The 18115-nt window shown below is 43.4% G+C and overlaps 1 protein-coding gene across 2 annotated transcripts in view; it reads right to left on the bottom strand.

The window, feature by feature from the left end:
- Window positions 1–18115, bottom strand: part of LOC124723200 (transcription factor 12) — a 748137-nt gene that overhangs the window by 477746 nt on the left and 252276 nt on the right. For both annotated transcript variants that reach the window (XM_047248392.1, XM_047248393.1), the window contains exon 4: window positions 17891–17916. In XM_047248392.1, coding sequence (XP_047104348.1) covers window positions 17891–17916 — 26 coding nt within the window. The remainder of the gene's footprint in view (window positions 1–17890; window positions 17917–18115) is intronic.

Raw genomic sequence — 18115 nt, 5'->3', positions numbered from 1 at the left:
TCCTGAAAGAAGTAATCCACAAGGTGTGCACGATGGGGGCGCGAATTGTCGTCCATGAAGACGAATGCCTCGCCAATATGCCGCCCATATGGTTGCACTATCGGTCGAAGGATGGCATCAACGTATCGCATAGCCGTTACGGCACCTTCCATGACTACCAGCGGGGTACGTCGGCCCCACATAATGTCACCCCAAAACAGCAAGGAGCCTCCACCTTGCTGCACTCGCTGGACAGCGTGTCTAAGGCGTTCGGCCTGACCTGGTTGCCTCCAAACACGTCTCCGACGATTTTATAGTTGAAGGCATATGAGACACTCATCGCTGAAGAGAACGTTATGCCAATCCTGAACGGTCCATTCGGCATGTTGTTGGGCTCATCTGTACCGAGCTGAATGGTGTGGTGGTTGCAAACATGGACCTCGCCATGGACGTCGGGAGTGAAGTTGCACATCATGCGGCCTATTGTGCAGAGTCGGCCGGAGTGGCCGGGCGGTTCTAGGCGCTACAGTCTGGAACCGCGCGACCGCTACGGTCGCAGGTTTGAATCCTGCCTCGGGCATGGTTGTGTGTGATGTCCTTAGGTTAGTTAGGTTCGTAACACGACGTCCTGTGGCTGCACGAAAAGCATTATTCAACATGGTGGCGTTGCTGTCAGGGATGCTAATCCGTAGGTAGCGGTCATCCATTGCAGTAGTAGCCCTTGGGCGGCCTGAGCGAGGCATGTCATCGACAGTTCCAGTCTCTCTGTATCTCCTCCATGTCCGAACAACATCGCTTTGGTTCACTCCGAGACGCCTAGACACTTCATTTGTTCAGAGTCCTTCCTGGACGCCATCAAACCGCGGTATTGACCGTCTAGGCATTGTTGAACTACAGACAACACAAGCCGTGTACCTCCTTCCTGGTGTAATGACTGGGACGGATGGGCTGTCGGACCCCCTCCGTCTAACAGGCGCTGCTCGTGCATGGTTGTTTACATCTTTGGGTGGGTTTAGTGACATCTCTGAAGAGTCAAGGGACTGTGTCTGTGATACAGCAACCCCAGTCAACGTCTATCTTCAGGAGTTCTGGGAACCGGGATGATGCAAAACTTTTTTTGATGCGTGTTGAATAAAAAGTACGGGTCGGCATAAAACGTAATTGCACAACGAAGTAATACCTCAAAAATGTAAGGATAGACGACATTTCCTTATGTAAGCGAAAATCGGAGACAAAATGCACCACCGAAAATGTTTTCTCTCAATAAAGCGACACGTAGATGGGAATATAAATACGGTTCATCTAGCAGTTGCACGATTGGAATTGAAATACCCGTAATAAACCAGAAATTATAGTTAAAAGTGAATGACTAGGCCTCGTATTTAGGTTGAAAAGCAACCGTGGATCCTCGGCAGTACACAGCTGTGAGTACGAGGCCAGCGGATGGCGTCGGCGACGACTTTTGCTAGTGGGAACAAGGCGGCCTAATTTTGCAAGGCGGTGACAGGTGCGCTTAGCTGGGAGGGGCTGTTCTCACGTGATGCAACAGGAAGGGCGCAGAAAGCGGCGCCCGCGACGGCGCCAACCTCTCTCGCTGCATCCGCTCGACGCGCCTGCCCGCCGCCGCCGCCGCCGCCGCCGGAAATTACATTCCACACTAGTAGCTAATCGCCACACACTCTTCTTTTTTCACTTCTGACTCGAATAAAAAATTTAAAAAAAGAAAAGGTAACATGTATGTTCATAAACAGTTCTGCTTTTCATCTTTATTTGACTGATTTAAAGGACAGTTAAATGCACCAAATTGTGTCTCAGCAACTCAAAGACCGCGCACTGTTGGTTTCAGGTTTCCAGCTAAATAGCTAGGGACTGCAATTACAAACAACTTAAATCGGAACTACCATGCAGAAAATGCTGTGGCGAATCAGAGACTGCATTTTATTGGGAGAATACTGAGAAGATCTTGCTGACTTCCATCTACACAGAGAGAAATGACCATCGTAAAAAGACACATCAGAGCTCGCAGAGAAAGAGCTAGCCATTCGCTTTTCCCATACGCTTTCGAGAGTGAAGAATGCATTCCAAGTTGAACGGAGAACTGCTTTTTGTGATGTTGTCATTGCTCATTTTGCTAATTCTCGGGGTACTTTAGGCTGCAACTTAGATCTGGGGATGAATTTAATGTTGCCAATAAGCGAACTGCGTGTATTTTAACAAAAATTATAGAGAGAATTTAAGAGCGGAAATATTTAGCCGGCCGCTGGTGGCCGAGCGGTTCTAGGCGCTTCAGTCTGGAACCGCGCGACCGCTACGGTCGCAGGTTCGAATTCTGCCTCAGACATGGATGTGTGTTATGTCCTTAGTTTAGTTAGGTTTAAGTAGTTCTAAGTTCTAGGGGACTGATGACCTCAGATGTTAAGTCCCATAGTGTTCAGAGCCATTTTTGAAATATTTAATTTGTAATTCATTGTGCATTTGAAGTTGTAATTTAGATCTGCAGTCGTGCTCAAGTGTGTGTTTTTTGCCATAAAGTTTTATGTATTTAGACAAATGTAATGTTACGTACAAAGATCAAACTACAGACATCTATTAACCTATAAATTATTTAAGTAGTGCTAATAAGCGAGTTTTGTGTATTTCAACAAATAATAAAGACAGTTTAGATGTAGAAATATTTGATTTGAGGGTCCACAGAACTTGAAAAGTGTGTAAAATCTTTCATATTTCGAGAAATAATACAATTCTATTTTCCCATAATTTTCTTAGAGATCTGTAATTACACTTTCATCTTGCGGTAAGCAGCCTGTGTGTGTGTGTGTGTGTGTGTGTTCGATAAATGATAAACTAATTTCATCAAAGAGTTTACTTTCGAGACATCGACTCTGTATGTTTCAACTCTGTCATAGCATTTAGTTGTGATATATGTATAAACAATAGAGAAGTTTTCATTGTGAATTACGAAAAAAATACGCTGTTTAAGTTGTACTTCGCAATAAAATCGTCAAAACGCCTTCTTCCTTCTTTCCTTCATTTCTAATATGGGTATGCTCAGTTTGTTTGTCTTTTGGCTGTGTTGTGTGTATAAGTGTTTTCACATCGCATATTTTTAGTAATTTTAGTGTTATTAAACAGTTTATTACAGGAAATCAGTCTATAAACGTTTAGAGAGCCGTGGCACCATAGTTCTGATTAGTAAATGTTGCAACCTTTGTCAACGGTAATTGTACATAACCTCTAGTAGGTTTGAGTCAGTTGTAATAAAAGCAGCCGGCCGCGGTGGCCGAGCGGTTCTAGGCGCTCAGTCCAGAACCGTGCGACTGATGCGGTCGCAGTTTCTAATTCTACCTCGGGCATGGATGTGTGTGATGTCCTTAGGTTAGTTAGGTTTAAGTAGTTCTAAGTCTAGGGGACTGATGACCTCAGATGTTAAGTCACATAGTGCCTCGAGCCATTTGAACCATTTTTAATAAAAGCAGTAATGGTAAATAAATACCATCGATTATAATTCTATAGTGCATAACATGATGCATTATCCTTGTCCCTCCTAAAATGGAGCTTGAAATCAATTTAGAAGGGGATATATTTAAACGAAGATTAAATTGTTGACGAGTAGTGAAAGGATGCGGAGGAAGAGCTCCAGTTAGCATTCGTAATGATGACCGGTGAATGTAAGTGCTGCCACTGAAGAAATAAATACAAAGTTCAGAGAAAACAATATGCGAACAGATTGAGACATTAAAAGCTACCCAAAAAAACCGAGATTCAATCCGAAAGGAAGAGGAAACAGGCTGCTTAAGGACTTCAACTTTGTCAAGTGACTACAACATTTGCTTACAATCACGAATACCCTTCGTCAGGTAGAGTAAATATCTACTCCAAAGTATCTGTTCAGATAAAAGAAACAACCTGGCCAGATTAAACTGGAGAAAACAAGTAAATGTGTAATTTTCGCAGTTTCATATACTTGTTTTCTGACTTCGAGAAGGAATACTTTCGATGGATATCGAAGCTCTGAGTTAGCTGCACCGTGCATGCACGAAATAATCTCTAACATAACAATAAAGTTATCTTTTAGTCTTCCTAATGTTGTGCGTTCCTTTACGAATCTGAAAACAGCTTTCTCGCCAAAGTGGCTTAAGTGAAAGGATTTTTTAAAATATGATAGTCATCAGAAAGTGTTAAAGGCATTGATCGTGAGTTAGGTAAGTAGCTGCAAATGTTGGTGATGTATTTCGAACGAGTTGCAGCAAAAGTAAAGCACAGAACTCTATTTGGCAGATGTAGCCTTCCAATGTCGTCATTATTCTGCATATCTTCATGTCGCTTTCTTCATTTGTTACAAGCAAATGCCAGGGTTCTTTTAAAATCAAAACTGAGCTATGCTCACATTCGGATTGACATTACAGACAGTTTTGATTGTTTAGCTACTGCATCTTCAGGTTATTTTAGGATATTAGTAATTTATTTGACGTCCGTCCAACATCTGCATTATCAACACCTCCACTGTCATGATTATCATAGGTAGTATCAAGGTGATCAAAGCCTTGCTGCCCATGGACTAATTGCTTAGCTAATTACCCGGACCACAACACCGATAATTTAGCAAATGGGGCTTGACGATGGTGGAAGCAACAGCACTATCAGCAATAACAGGCTTCGGGACTTGCTCGACATGCCATGAACACAGTAAAATTGAACGTTTGTCAAATCTTACAATTCTCTGACATATCCGCAAATGTACTGCCCATCAGAAAATGTAAGGGAATGTTGTACACTTCTGTGGTATACAGAAAAATGTATTCTTCGAAAATTTGTGCGAAGACTCATTGACATACACGGCCTTATGGCGAGGTTTCGACTGTGTGACCGTCGTATTCACTTGTGCACAAAACACATCGACGAACTGATTTGTTATTTTACACATCCTCACTTCAGTACAGGGAGGGACATTACTGTTCTACATGTCTTTAAAGAAATAGCTCTAACGAAGATCATGCATGACTGCACTTCAGATTCCAGAAACATCTTCTTCACTTCAGAGATAAAGCTTAAAACTTGCTCAACTTTTACTCAACTTTCCGACAGCAAAATCACCTTAAATCTCGGTTTTTATGTTTGATCACGATCCTTCCATCCTTCCAAATCTCCCCTAACCCCAGAAGAGGGGAACTGTAGCAGTTTTTAGGTTGGTTTTTCAAATATCAATTATGCCTCACGGTGCCATCTGTTAATATAGCTCAGTGAGAAGTCCTACAGCTTTTTGAGACAGGATGATAGCCTATATCCGTATTCAGTCCACTGGTGGGCAAATGACCGTTGTTATAGAAAATCGAAACGTTGGCATACAGAACTTCGGAGACTTTCCATAAAAGTTTTGCCACATGTCTGGTTTTTCACACATTTACGATCCAAAATATGCCAATAACTAATATAAGAGAATGTAGTAAGCGAAGAACGGTGATTCATAGACATACGATGTGTACAAAATTCTTTGTTACTTTAAGTTAAGGTGACGCTGTGACGATGAGACATTGCTACAGCAATTAGTTGGCGCAGTTTATTATCTGCAACTACAATGTGCTTTTTGAAAGCCTTTAAAGACAGTTTAGATGTTTAAGCGTCACTAAATATACTGAGACAACCCGCCACCGGATAACGATATGCACATATACAGATGGCACTACTATCGCGTACACAAGGTATAAGAGGACAGTGCATTGGCAGAGCTGTCATTTGTACTCAGGTGCTTCATGTGGAAAGGTTTCCCACGTGATTATGCACAACGACGTGAATTAACAAACTTTGAACGGGGAATGATAGTTGGAGCCAGATGCATGGTACATTCCATTTCGGAAATCGTTAGGGAAGCCAGTATCCGAGATCCACAGTGTCAATATTGTGACGAGAATCCCACATTCCAGGCATTACCTCTCATCACGGACAACGCAGTTTCCGACGTCCTTCACTTAACGACCGAAAGCGGCAGCGTTTGCATAGAGTTGTCAGTGTTAACAGACAAGCAACACTGCGTGAAATAACCGCAGATATCAACGTGAGACGTACGACGAACGTTTCCGTTAAGACAGTGCGGCGAACTTTGACGTTATTGGGCTATGGCTGTAGACGATCGGTGCGAGTGACTTTCCTAAATCGCCTGCAGCGCCTCTCCTAGTCTCGTGACCATATCGGTTGGACGCTTGACGACTGGAAAACGTGGTTTGGTGAGATGAGTCCTCATTTCGGTTGGTAAGAGCTCGTGGCGGGGTTCGAATGTGGCGCAGACTCCACGAAGCCATAGACCCTAATTGCCAGCAAGGCCCTGTGCAAGCTGGTGGTGACTCCATAATGGTGTGGGCTGTGTTTACATGCCTTTGGTCCAACTGAACCGATTACTGACGAAATGGTTATGTTCAACTACTCGAAGACCATTTGCAGCCACTCATAGACTTCATGCTCCCAAACAACGACAGATTTTTTATGGATGACGTCGTAGGTTATTTGACTGTTTTCTGGAAACTGTCTTTTAAATGATTACTTATGTCATTTTGTGCTTCCAACGCGCTTTTTTTTATTTCAGTGTTCTTTAATAAAAACAGAAATGAAATTCAAATTCTCTGAAAGCCCGCTAAAACGCTCCATTCGAGTCACGTGATGCCTGTGACGTCACTGGCTAGTTTGCTGTCCTACTGTCGTAGCGCTAATTTCAGTGATGTCTTGTTTTGGAATTGACGTTTCGAAAAATGGGTTACAAATCGTGTGTAGTACCATACTGTATAAATAAATCTATAAAAAAACCTGAAAAGTTGTTATTAAGTGTTCCAGAGGATGAGAAGATACGTAAAATGTGCTTGCACTGTACCGGTAAATTGTCACACGTCGACGCAAAAGTTCAGTAACTTACTTACAAATGTGTTGCAGTGTGAATTTGACAACTAACTTACTTCCGAGACATGCTCTCCCACTGTTACATCAAAGGATAGCGTCATTCAACGAAATTAAACTCCTAGTGAAAATTGTCGGTTTACCCAACTACATCTCAATTGATTGGTAGCTCAGTTGTTACAGCGGCACACCGTCGAATTTTACAAGATGGATGTCCGTATATCGCTGGTTCGAATCTCCACATCACGTTCAAAAAGGTAGTTTCTAGATTATGTGATCGCACTCTTTTTACTTTATTAGAAACTATTTTTTATCTTCGTGACGTTCAGCTAGGATCCTCATTCTTTACACTTTTGCAGTTTCACCATCTTACATAAAGAGGAAGTAAGTCTGCTTGATACAATGACTTTAGTTTACACTCGCAAACATAGCAGCTCTTACGTTTGTGTCACCTGCGTGTTGTACACGGTTTGTCTCTCTCCGTATAACCTCGCCGACCTACACCTCGTTTTACTGTGGGCGTAAGGTGATCTCTTCGCCACTATCATTGTTCTACAAAAAGTGAATTGTTTGTTCGCAAATTAAATTCATTTAACCTTACTTGTCCATTTCTCAGGCTAAGATTAATGTGGAGCTATATATAATACACCCCACAATCGAAATAACTGTTACAATCAGTTCTTCCTAACGTGACTACGAAGTCTTTCGCGACGGAGTCCCTGCATAAAAAGTTCTCGGTTTACTTGCCGCGTCAAATTTGGATAAAATCCAAATCTTCCTAACGCTATTTTTGACTTTGTGTAAAACTTAAGAATATACACTACTGGCCATTAAAATTGCTACACGAAGAAGAAATGCAGATGATAAACGGGTATTCATTGGACAAATATATTATACTAGAACTGACATGTGATTACATTCTCACGTGGCCGTGCGGTTAAAGGCGCTGCAGTCTGGAACCGCAAGACCGCTACGGTTGTTGTTGTTGTTGTGGTCTTCAGTCCTGAGACTGGTTTGATGCAGCTCTCCATGCTACTCTATCCTGTGCAAGCTTCTTCATCTCCCAGTACCTATTGCAACCTACATCCTTCTGAATCTGCTTAGTGTATTGATCTCTTGGTCTCCCTCTACGATTTTTACCCTCCACGCTGCCCTCCAATGCTAAATTTGTGATCCCTTGATGCCTCAAAGCATGTCCTACCAACCGATCCCTTCTTCTAGTCAAGTTGTGCCACAAACTTCTCTTCTCCCCAATCCTATTCAATACCTCCTCATTAGTTACGTGATCTACTCATCTAATCTTCAGCATTCTTCTGTAGCAATACATTTCGAAAGCTTCTATTCTCTTCTTGTCCAAACTGGTTATCGTCCAGGTTTCACTTCCATACATGGCTACACTCCATACAAATACTTTAAGAAACGACTTCCGGACACTTAAATCAATACTCGATGTTAACAAATTTCTCTTCTTCAGAAACGATTTCCTTGCCATTGCCAGTCTACATTTTATATCCTCTCTACTTCGACCATCATCAGTTATTTTACTCCCTAAATAGCAAAACTCCTTTACTACTTTAAGTGTCTCATTTCCTAATCTAATCCCCTCAGCATCACCCGATTTAATTTAACTACATTCCATTATCCTCGTTTTGCTTTTGTTGATGTTCATCTTATATCCTCCTTTCAAGACACTGCCCATTCCGTTCAACTGCTCTTCCAAGTCCTTTGCTGTCTCTGACAGAATTACAATGTCATCGGCGAACCTCAAAGTTTTTACTTCTTCTCCATGAATTTTAATACCTACTCCGAATTTTTCCTTTGTTTCCTTTACTGCTTGCTCAATATACAGATTGAATAACTTCGGGGAGACGCTACAACCCTGTCTCACTCCTTTCCCAACCACCGCTACGGTCGCAGGTTCGAATCCTGCCTCGAGCATGGATGTTTGTGATGTCCATAGGTTAGTTAAGTTTAACTAGTTCTAAGTTCTAGGGGACTAATGACCTCAGCAGTTGAGTCCCATAGTGCTCAGAGGCATTTGAACCATTTTTACATTCTCACGGAATTTGGGTGCACAGATCCTGAGAAATCAGTACCCATAACAACCACCTCCGGCCGTAATAACGGCCTTGATACGCCTGGGCATTGAGGCAAACAGAGCTTAGACGGCGTGTAAAGGTACAGCTGCCCACGCAGCTTCAACACGGTACCACAGTTCATCAAGAGTAGTAACTGGCGTATTGTGACGAGCCAGTTGCTCGGCTACCATTGACCAGACGTTTTCAATTGGTGGGAGATCTGGAGAATGTGCTGGCCAGGGCAGCAGTCGAACATTTTCTGTATCCAGAAAGGCCCGTACAGGAGCTGCAACATGCGGTCGTGCATTATCCTGCTGATATGTAAGATTTCGCAGGGATCGATTGAAAGGTAGAGCCACGGGTCGTAACACATCTGAAATGTAATGTCCACTGTTCAAAGTGCCGTCAATGCGAACAAGAGGTGACCGTGACATGTAACCAATGGCACCCCATACCATCACGCCGGGTGATACGCCAGTATGGTGATGACAAATACACGCTTCCAATGTGCGTTCACCGCGATGTCGCCAAACACGAATGCGACCATCATGATGCTGTAAACAGAACCTGGATTCATCCGAAAAAACGACGTTTTGCCATTCGTGCACCCAAGTTCGTCGTTGAGTACACCATCGCAAGCGCTCTTGTCTGTGATGCAGCATCAAGGGTAACCGCAGCCATGGTCTCCGAGCTGATAGTCCATGCTGCTGCAAACGTCGCCGAATTGTTCGTGCAGATGGTTGTTGTCTTGCAAACGTCCCCATCTGTTGTCTCATGGATCGAGACGTGGCTGCACGATCCGTTACAGCCATGCGGATAAGATGCCTGACATCTCGACTGCCGGCCGGTGTGGCCGTGCGGTTAAAGGCGCTTCAGTCTGGAACCGCGTGACCGCTACGGTCGCAGGTTCGAATCCTGCCTCGGGCATGGATGTGTGTGATGTCCTTAGGTTAGTTAGGTTTAAGTAGTTCTAAGTTCTAGGGGACTGATGACCACAGCAGTCAAGTCCCATAGTGCTCAGAGCCATTTGAACCATTTTCATCTCGACTGCTAGTGAAACGAGGCCGTTGGGATCCAGCACGGCGTTCCGTATTACCCTCCTGAACCCACCGATTCCATATTCTGGTAACAGTCATTGGGGCCGGCCGCGGTGGTCTAGCGGTTCTGGCGCTGCAGTCCGGAACAGCGGGACTGCTACGGTCGCAGGTTCGAATCCTGCCTCGGGCATGGGTGTGTGTGATGTCCTTAGGTTAGTTAGGTTTAAGTAGTTCTAAGTTCTAGGGGACTTATGACCTAAGATGTTGAGTCGCATAGTGCTCAGAGCCATTTGAACAGTCATTGGATCTCGACCAACGCGAGCAGCAATGTCGCGATACGAAAAACCGTAATCGCGATAGGCTACAATCCGACCGTTATCAAAGTCGGAAACGTGATGGTACGCATTTCCCCTCCTTACACGAGGTGTGAAAACAACGTTTCACCAGGCAACGCCGGTGAACTGCTGTTTGTGTATGAGAAATTGGTTGGAAACTTTCCTCATGTCAGCACGCTCTAGGTGTCGCCACCCGCGCCAACCTTGTGTGAATGCTCTGAAAAGCTAATCATTTCCATATCACAGCATCTTCTTCCTTGTCGGTTAAATTTCACGTCTGTAGCACGTCATCTTCGTGGTGTAGCAATTTAAAGGCCAGTAGTGTATTACGCTTCCAGGAGTCGAACACGTGACTTCATTATCTGCAGGCGGATGCGTTACCCGTTGCGCCAGCTAACGTCTGCTGTATGATGTATCTCTGTTGAGTGTCTTCTATAGAGGAAATCAGCACTAAATTCTCCCAAGAATAGTTTTATTGTTCTTTGGGTCGTAGCTCATGACTGTTAGTCGACAATCTAGTTATAATATACGGATCCATTTGCGAAATTCCTACAGTTCCTTAGTTTTGAGCGATTTTAATGATGTTGCAGGGAGCAGGGAACAAAATATCCGTCGTTGCACAAATCGCCGCTCTAAATGGGTGGGGCATAAACACATCAACTTTCGCAAGGCTTCCTCAATCAGCGTTCGGAAATTTTCTTTCTATTGTTACTTAAAAGTTGTAATTGCGTTTCTCCATTATTAAATAGCTAAACTGTTTGCAGAAAATGTACGTAAAAACCTCAAAAACTCGGCTAACGCTCCTATAACACACGTATAGCTTCGTCTTACTCCTAGCCTGTGACGTCGCCAAAGCACAGCCAATAACAAAGTGTTATCGATCATATAACCAAATCTTGATATTTAATGATTTTTAAGCTTTAATGACACAAAAATAACAGATATTTTGTGAGAATATTGACCACAAATTCTACTTAAATGTTATAATCAATGAGAATAAGAACAATCCGAACCATAGTTTTATCATAGGAAAATACCCTGTTGTTCGCGATTGGTTTGAAGAACACTGTAGACACGAGCGAATGGTTTGGCCACCCAGATCAGCAGGCACGAATTCCATCGACGTTTGTGGGACGTAAGTCAGTTCGTGCACAAAATCCTGCACCGTAACACTTTCGCATGGACGACTATAGGGGCAGCCCGGATCGATATTTCTGCAGAGGACTTCCAAAGACTTGTTGAGTCCATTCCACGTCGGGTTGCTGCACTACGCCGTTAGTGTATGTAGCCAATTTGAGGGTATACAGGCTGGAAATTTAGCATACAGATGTGACACCTCTGGCAGTCGAGCTGAGCCTGGATGGCAGATACGAGTAGGTCATGTTCCATAAAAAAAACAGGAGAACTGCCGTAAGTCAGTAACATCTTGCCACGATATTTCGCCACAAAGTCTTTTGGCCATCTTCAGGTGAGTACAGCTGTAGTAGGGACGCCGGGAAAATTTCAAACATCACAACGAGTAGGTCAATTTATCAATCATATTGGCTGGCGAGTGATAGAGTGCCAGTCTGTCGGCAGAACATGGGTGGGAGATCTGAAGAATCTGTTGGCTACGGAAAAACTTTCTGCATCAAAGTAGGTTAGGACAGCACGGGCAACCCAAAGCTTTGCGTTATCCTATTGGAAGAGACTTCGAAGATAGGGCACCGTCAACAGCCTTAATACGTCAAAAGAGTAACGGCTGCTGTCCAAATTACTGGCTTTGTGAACCAGAGGCGATCGTATTGCGTACCCAGTGGCACCGTATACCATCGCGACAGGTGCTGGGCCCATATGGTGGTGATAAATGCAGTCTGGCATCGTTTGTCCTTCAAGAAACCTCTAAACACGGGTAAATCCATTGTGGGGCTCTACGCAGAACCGGGAGCCGTCCGAACCAGGTGTTGGGCCTGTATGGCGGTGATGAATGCATTCTGGCATCGTTCGTTCTTCACTAAACCTCCAAACACAGATAAGACCATTGTGACTCTCTACACACAACCGAGCCAGGAGCGCGGCCAGTATGGTGGTACTGAATATATTCTGGCATTGTTCATTCTTCACGAAACTCCCAAACACAGATAAGACTATTGTGCCCTCTACACAGATCCAGGACTTGACTGAGGTGCAGGGCCCACATAGTGGTGATGAATACCTTCGACCATCGTTCATTCTTCACAAAACCTCGAAACACGGATAAGTCTACTGTGAGGCTCTACAAATAACCGGAACCCGTCCAAGCCATGTGCTGGGCCTGTATGGTGGTGATGAATGCATTCTGGCATCGTTCGTTCTTCTCGAAACCTCCAAACATGGATAAGTCCACTGTGAACCGATATCCGTCTGAGCCATGTGCTACGCCTGCATGGTGGTGATGAATGCATTCTGGCATCGTTCATTCTTCACAAAACCTCCAAACACGGACAAGTCCATTGTGAGGCTCTATGCAAAACCAGGACCTGTCCGAGCCAGGTGCTGGGCCCGCATGGTGGTGATGAATGCATTCTGTCATCGTCCATTCTTCACGAAACCCCCCAAACACGGATAAGACCATTGTGACGCTCTACACAGATCCAGGACTTGACCGAGTCAGGTGCTGGGCCCGCATAATGGTGATGAATGCCTTCGTCCATCGTTCATTCTTCACAAAACCTCGAAACATGTATAAGTCCATTGTGAGGCTCTATGCAGAACCGGCACCCACCCGAAAAGACGTGGTGCCACTCCTATGTGCAGTGTCGTCGACGGGTGCTCCACTGACAGCGTGCCTCTCTCACAGCTGCCGCTTAAAGGAAAGCCGCAGTGGTAGCCATGTTAACAGTGCTCCAAACGTCGTCGCAGTGTTTGTGTGGATGCTTGTCTTGCTGCAAACTAGTCCATTTCCTGACTCAAGATACGTGGCGTGGTTGTAAGATGCTGCTCGGGCAAAACAAACAATCGTTCATCCTCTCAGGCACTAGCAGCGTGGTGCTGCTAAAAGTCGTTTCCACAATCCGTTGCTTCCAGTTCAGAATAGGAGCACTGTCATACTGAACATGAAAAATACCTGATCGAAGTTGTTACTGTGGTTTGAATAGCATCAAAATACGCAATATTTCGGGATATAAAATTAATGAACAAGACCAGACTATTCAAACCAAGGGCATATCACACTGTCTCCTCCGCTAGATTGCATAGTCTGAACAATGCATTAAGGCAGGTAAAGCGAACCTGAGCTTTCATCGACATCTACATACATACTCTGCAAGTCACCGTACGGTGCATGGCGGAGGGTATCATGTACCACTATATCACGTACCACTACTGGTCATTTCCTTTCCTGTTCACTCGCAAGTAGAGCGAGGGAAAAATAACTGTCTATAAGCATCCGTACGAGCCCTAATTTCTCTCATCTTATCTTCGTGGTCCTTGTACGTCGGTGGTATCAGAATCGATCTGCTATCGGCCTGAAACGCCAGTTCTCTAAATTTCCGCAAGAGTGCTTCGCGAAAATAGCCTCGTTTTCCCTCCAGGGATTCCCATTTGAGTTCACGAAGCATTTCCGTAATCCCTGCGTACTGATCGAACCTAAAGGTAACAACTCTAGCAGCACGCCTCTGAGTTGCTCGACATCTTTCACAAAAAACACACTTCAACCGGACTGCAACATACAGGTACGCTATTGTGCAAGTCACATCACGTTCTTCCCATGTTCTACATTTTCCACCCATCTAAATGTCTGCGGGCATGATCGTCAGTTTAAGCACTGTAGCTAGATCGTGGAATCAAAGTCCAGCCACCTCTCAACATACAGTGCGCATGTACTTGCAAGACGACGATATGCAACCAAAACTATGTGCACTGGTTTCTTACTAAACTTGTCACTTTTACTTCATTAAAGGTAAAAGGCAGAGACACTGCTTGTAGCTTAACAGTTTGGTATAATTGAGATTTTATAATTCTTGACGTCTGTATTTCATCCGCACGTCACTGACTGTTCAGAATGAGAACTGAAATTATGCCTGAATCTTATGGATGTAATGGCAGAATAATGAGACATCGATAAGCTTGACTCGCTTATCACAATCAATTATCGTCGTACGCTGCTTCTGTTGTCAAGAAACGACGTTACACGGGATCTCGATGTCTCCTCGGCGAATTGAACTAATACAAAGCTCTCGAGTTTCCAGCGAATGAGTAGGTCGAATCGGCGTGACGTGTAACACTCAATCTAAACGTGGTGCCATTTTCGAGGAAATTACTTGACTAGAAATACGAGCAATTTATATTGGACGTTACGTAAGTTTACGCAGATGGCAATGATACCTAGAATATCTGCACTGGCCTCTCTGGGGCGTTCTGTGGTTGACAGCAAGCTAGCATATGTAACAGAGTCGGCGATACAGCATATTCCACCACAAATATTGATGATAACACGCCAGTACCGATGCACAAATTATGTTGTTTACGTGTTGATTTTAGAAACAGCTGGAAGGATGACGACTAGAACTCTTGACATTATGCCTAAAGAGCGTCTAACCGCTGCATGTAGGGTCTGACTTTTCATTTCGGATTTGCTCCCTCCCCGGCACAAATGCAATGGCCCTTACCTCACATCTCAATTTGGTTTTCTTGTCGCCCATGAAGAACAATTACTAAATCAATACTAAGCTAAGTTTGTACTCGGCGATGAACGCCAATTCTACTTCACATATCGCCAGGGTTATTTCAGGGATTATGAACGATACTCTATAGATGACCGACCCGTTGGCTGCAGCGACACTTCGTTAAGGCTGAATCTGCCCCTTCGGCAACTGTAAAAAATAGCTTTTTAAAATTTTTAAGTGACAAAATCCGCCTGTCAAGTTTCATTACTTCCCTTCTGAAATATCAATTACTTGGCCTTTTTAAACTGTTACTGAAAGCAGTAATACCGTATCAGTAAAAGACTAATGGTTCCTTTATCACCAAATTCTTGAAATGGGTCACCTGTCATCTATCTATCCAAGCGGCAATCTGATAAGGCACGCACATTACTTGCTTCAGCGGCGTGATACATATGACCCAGTATCTCCGTGAATCACCAGTTCTCATCAACATTTGATTAAGGTACTGTATACGTGCACGCCATTATCACGAGATCTTATATATATATATATATATATATATATATATATATATATATATATATATATATATATATATATATAAAATAGACTACAGTAATCAATCATGACATACTCTATCACAGGCATGCTCAATGGACAACACATGGTACCAGACCAAATGCAAGATATTTCTGAAATAGGCGATAAGTACGACTTTGTATCTCAACGCATTTCAGTGACGTCTTCGGTTTGTTTTAACGAAGTAGGAAGATCCAGTCACAGAATCAGCTAAGTTTCAACAACTTTGTGCATCACAGGACAACACTGGCAGATTAGCAAATACGCTACATAAGCATATGTAACAAATCATGGAAGTGTATGATGACTCACGCCTTATAAGACGGTTCAGTGGCAGTTTCCACCAAAGATGAGAGAAGCAAGCAGTTGTTATTTTCTGCACACGGCTATCAATAGTAACTGCTTGCTTGCAGTAATCGTTTCCGTTCGACAGGAGTTTAAATGGTCACATTTTATGTTTCTTATCGATGTTAACATTTAACGTGTAGGTATCTCCTGTAGATTATAGATGTGCTGCATCTCTGCGTTGTTTACATATGCTTCGTGTCAATTTTGCTCAACAAATACTCTAACCTTTAGTTCGTTTCGAATGAGTGAGAGAGGTGTTTCCATAGTCCACGAAATTGACTGTAACAAGCTGCTGTAGTAATGAGGCTTTCACGAGTCATACTGAACAAATCTACGGTGGCAACGGTACAGATCCCAGTCTAACTCATCTCCGTCCCGATTGCTGTGCTCGGAACGTTGCATGTTAATGTGCCCGTACTCTCTCGACCACTTACACAGACTCAGGAACATCTGCATACTTATTGCTGCTTAGGCTTCCGCGGCCAGAGTCTACTGATGAGTAGACCCAGAAGAAGACGACTTGTAACCGTGGCCGAAACGTTGGTTTCACTGGTATAAGTTTTTACATTATGACGCAGTACAAAACCCAGAAAATTTTATACATCTATCTACATACTTGTTACGGAGCCCAGCACACAGTGCATGGTGGAGGGTACCTTTTATCACTACTAGTCATTAGCTTTCCTGTTCCACTCGCAAACGGCCGGAGGGAAAAAGGACTGTTTATATGCCTGCATATGAGCACTAATTTCTTTTACCTTGGCTCGCGGTCCTTACACGAAATGTACGTTCCCGGCAGTAGAACCGTTCTGTAGTCTGCCGCTAATTTCGACGTTCTCAATAGTATTTCACGAAAAATGGTTCAAATGGCTCTGAGCACTATGGGACTTAACTTCTAAGGTCATCAGTCCCCTAGAACTTAGAACTACTTAAACCTAACTAACCTAAGGACATCACACACAACCATGCCCGAGGCAGGATTCGAACCTGCGACCGTAGCGGCCGCGCTGTTCCAGACTGTAGCGCCTTTAACCGCTTAGCCACCACGGCCGGCATTTCACGAAAATAACGTCTTTTAACCTCCACGGATATCCATATGATTTCACGGAATATTTCCGCAATATTCGCGTATTTATCGAATCTACCGGTAACAAATCTAGCAGCATACCTCTGAATTGCTTCGATGTCTTCCTTTAATCTGACCTGGTTGAGATCCCACACACTCGCACAGTACTCAAGAATGAGATGACCTAGAGTTCTATACATGATCCCACTTACAGATGAGTGGCACTTTCCTAAAAATCTCCTAATAAACTTAAGACGACCGTCCGCCTTTCCCACTACCGACCTCACGTGTTAGTTCCGTTGCATGTCACTTCGCAACATTACGCCTAGATATTTCACCGACTTCACTGTGTCAAGCAGTACATATTACTAATACTGTTTCGAACATTATGGGAATCTTTCTCCTACTTATCTGCATTTTTACACATTTAACGAAAGCAAATAGAAATTCTGTCAAAGTCATCCTGTGTCTTCCTCTGGTCAATAACCAATGACACTTTCCTGTACACTACAATGTTATCAACAAATCTGCTCATTCTATCTTTTAGATCGTTTACATATACACAAAACAACAGCTATCCTATCACACTTCTCTGGGCACATGCGTTTTCAGTTAAAATTAAACTTCATCTTTGACTTTTAAACACTTTTGTTTATATTGGCAAGGGAATTAGTTTCTTTTTCAGCTCCATGTGATGCTTGCAGTCTCAAACCGCGAGCGATTTGGAACTAAACCTCCGTCGCGGGAAATTAGTCGGCCAACGACGTGGTATACTGAATCTTCGGTTCATAATTACGAACATGCTACCCCATTGGAAACTTAAACGTTTTCGTAACACATCTGATGTTATTGGAGAACTTGTTAGCCTCCCAGAGATAATAAGACGAACGCCAACGATTTTTAGTTAGATCATGCGTATCCACGGCGAAATTAGTAATGTGAATCGAATTGAATTACTTACCTCTTTCCGCCGTTTCACCGTGGGACCTGTAACAAAAATGGAATATTAGGAACTTATTGACAAATATAATTTCAAAAACATCTCTATTTTACGCTCCGTTGGGCCAGCACCATAGTATACTTCAATATAAGACATAATGAAAATGAATGCTCCAAAACTAGGTAATATATTTCTCTAAGTATTTTACAAAAATGGCCTGTTTCGGCTAATTGCCACTATGAAATT

The sequence above is a fragment of the Schistocerca piceifrons genome, chromosome X (genome assembly GCF_021461385.2).
Source record: "Schistocerca piceifrons isolate TAMUIC-IGC-003096 chromosome X, iqSchPice1.1, whole genome shotgun sequence".
In the NCBI taxonomy this organism is placed as follows: domain Eukaryota; kingdom Metazoa; phylum Arthropoda; class Insecta; order Orthoptera; family Acrididae; genus Schistocerca; species Schistocerca piceifrons.
Note: the sequence above shows the minus strand (reverse complement) of the source record. Positions and strands in the feature narration are given on the sequence as shown.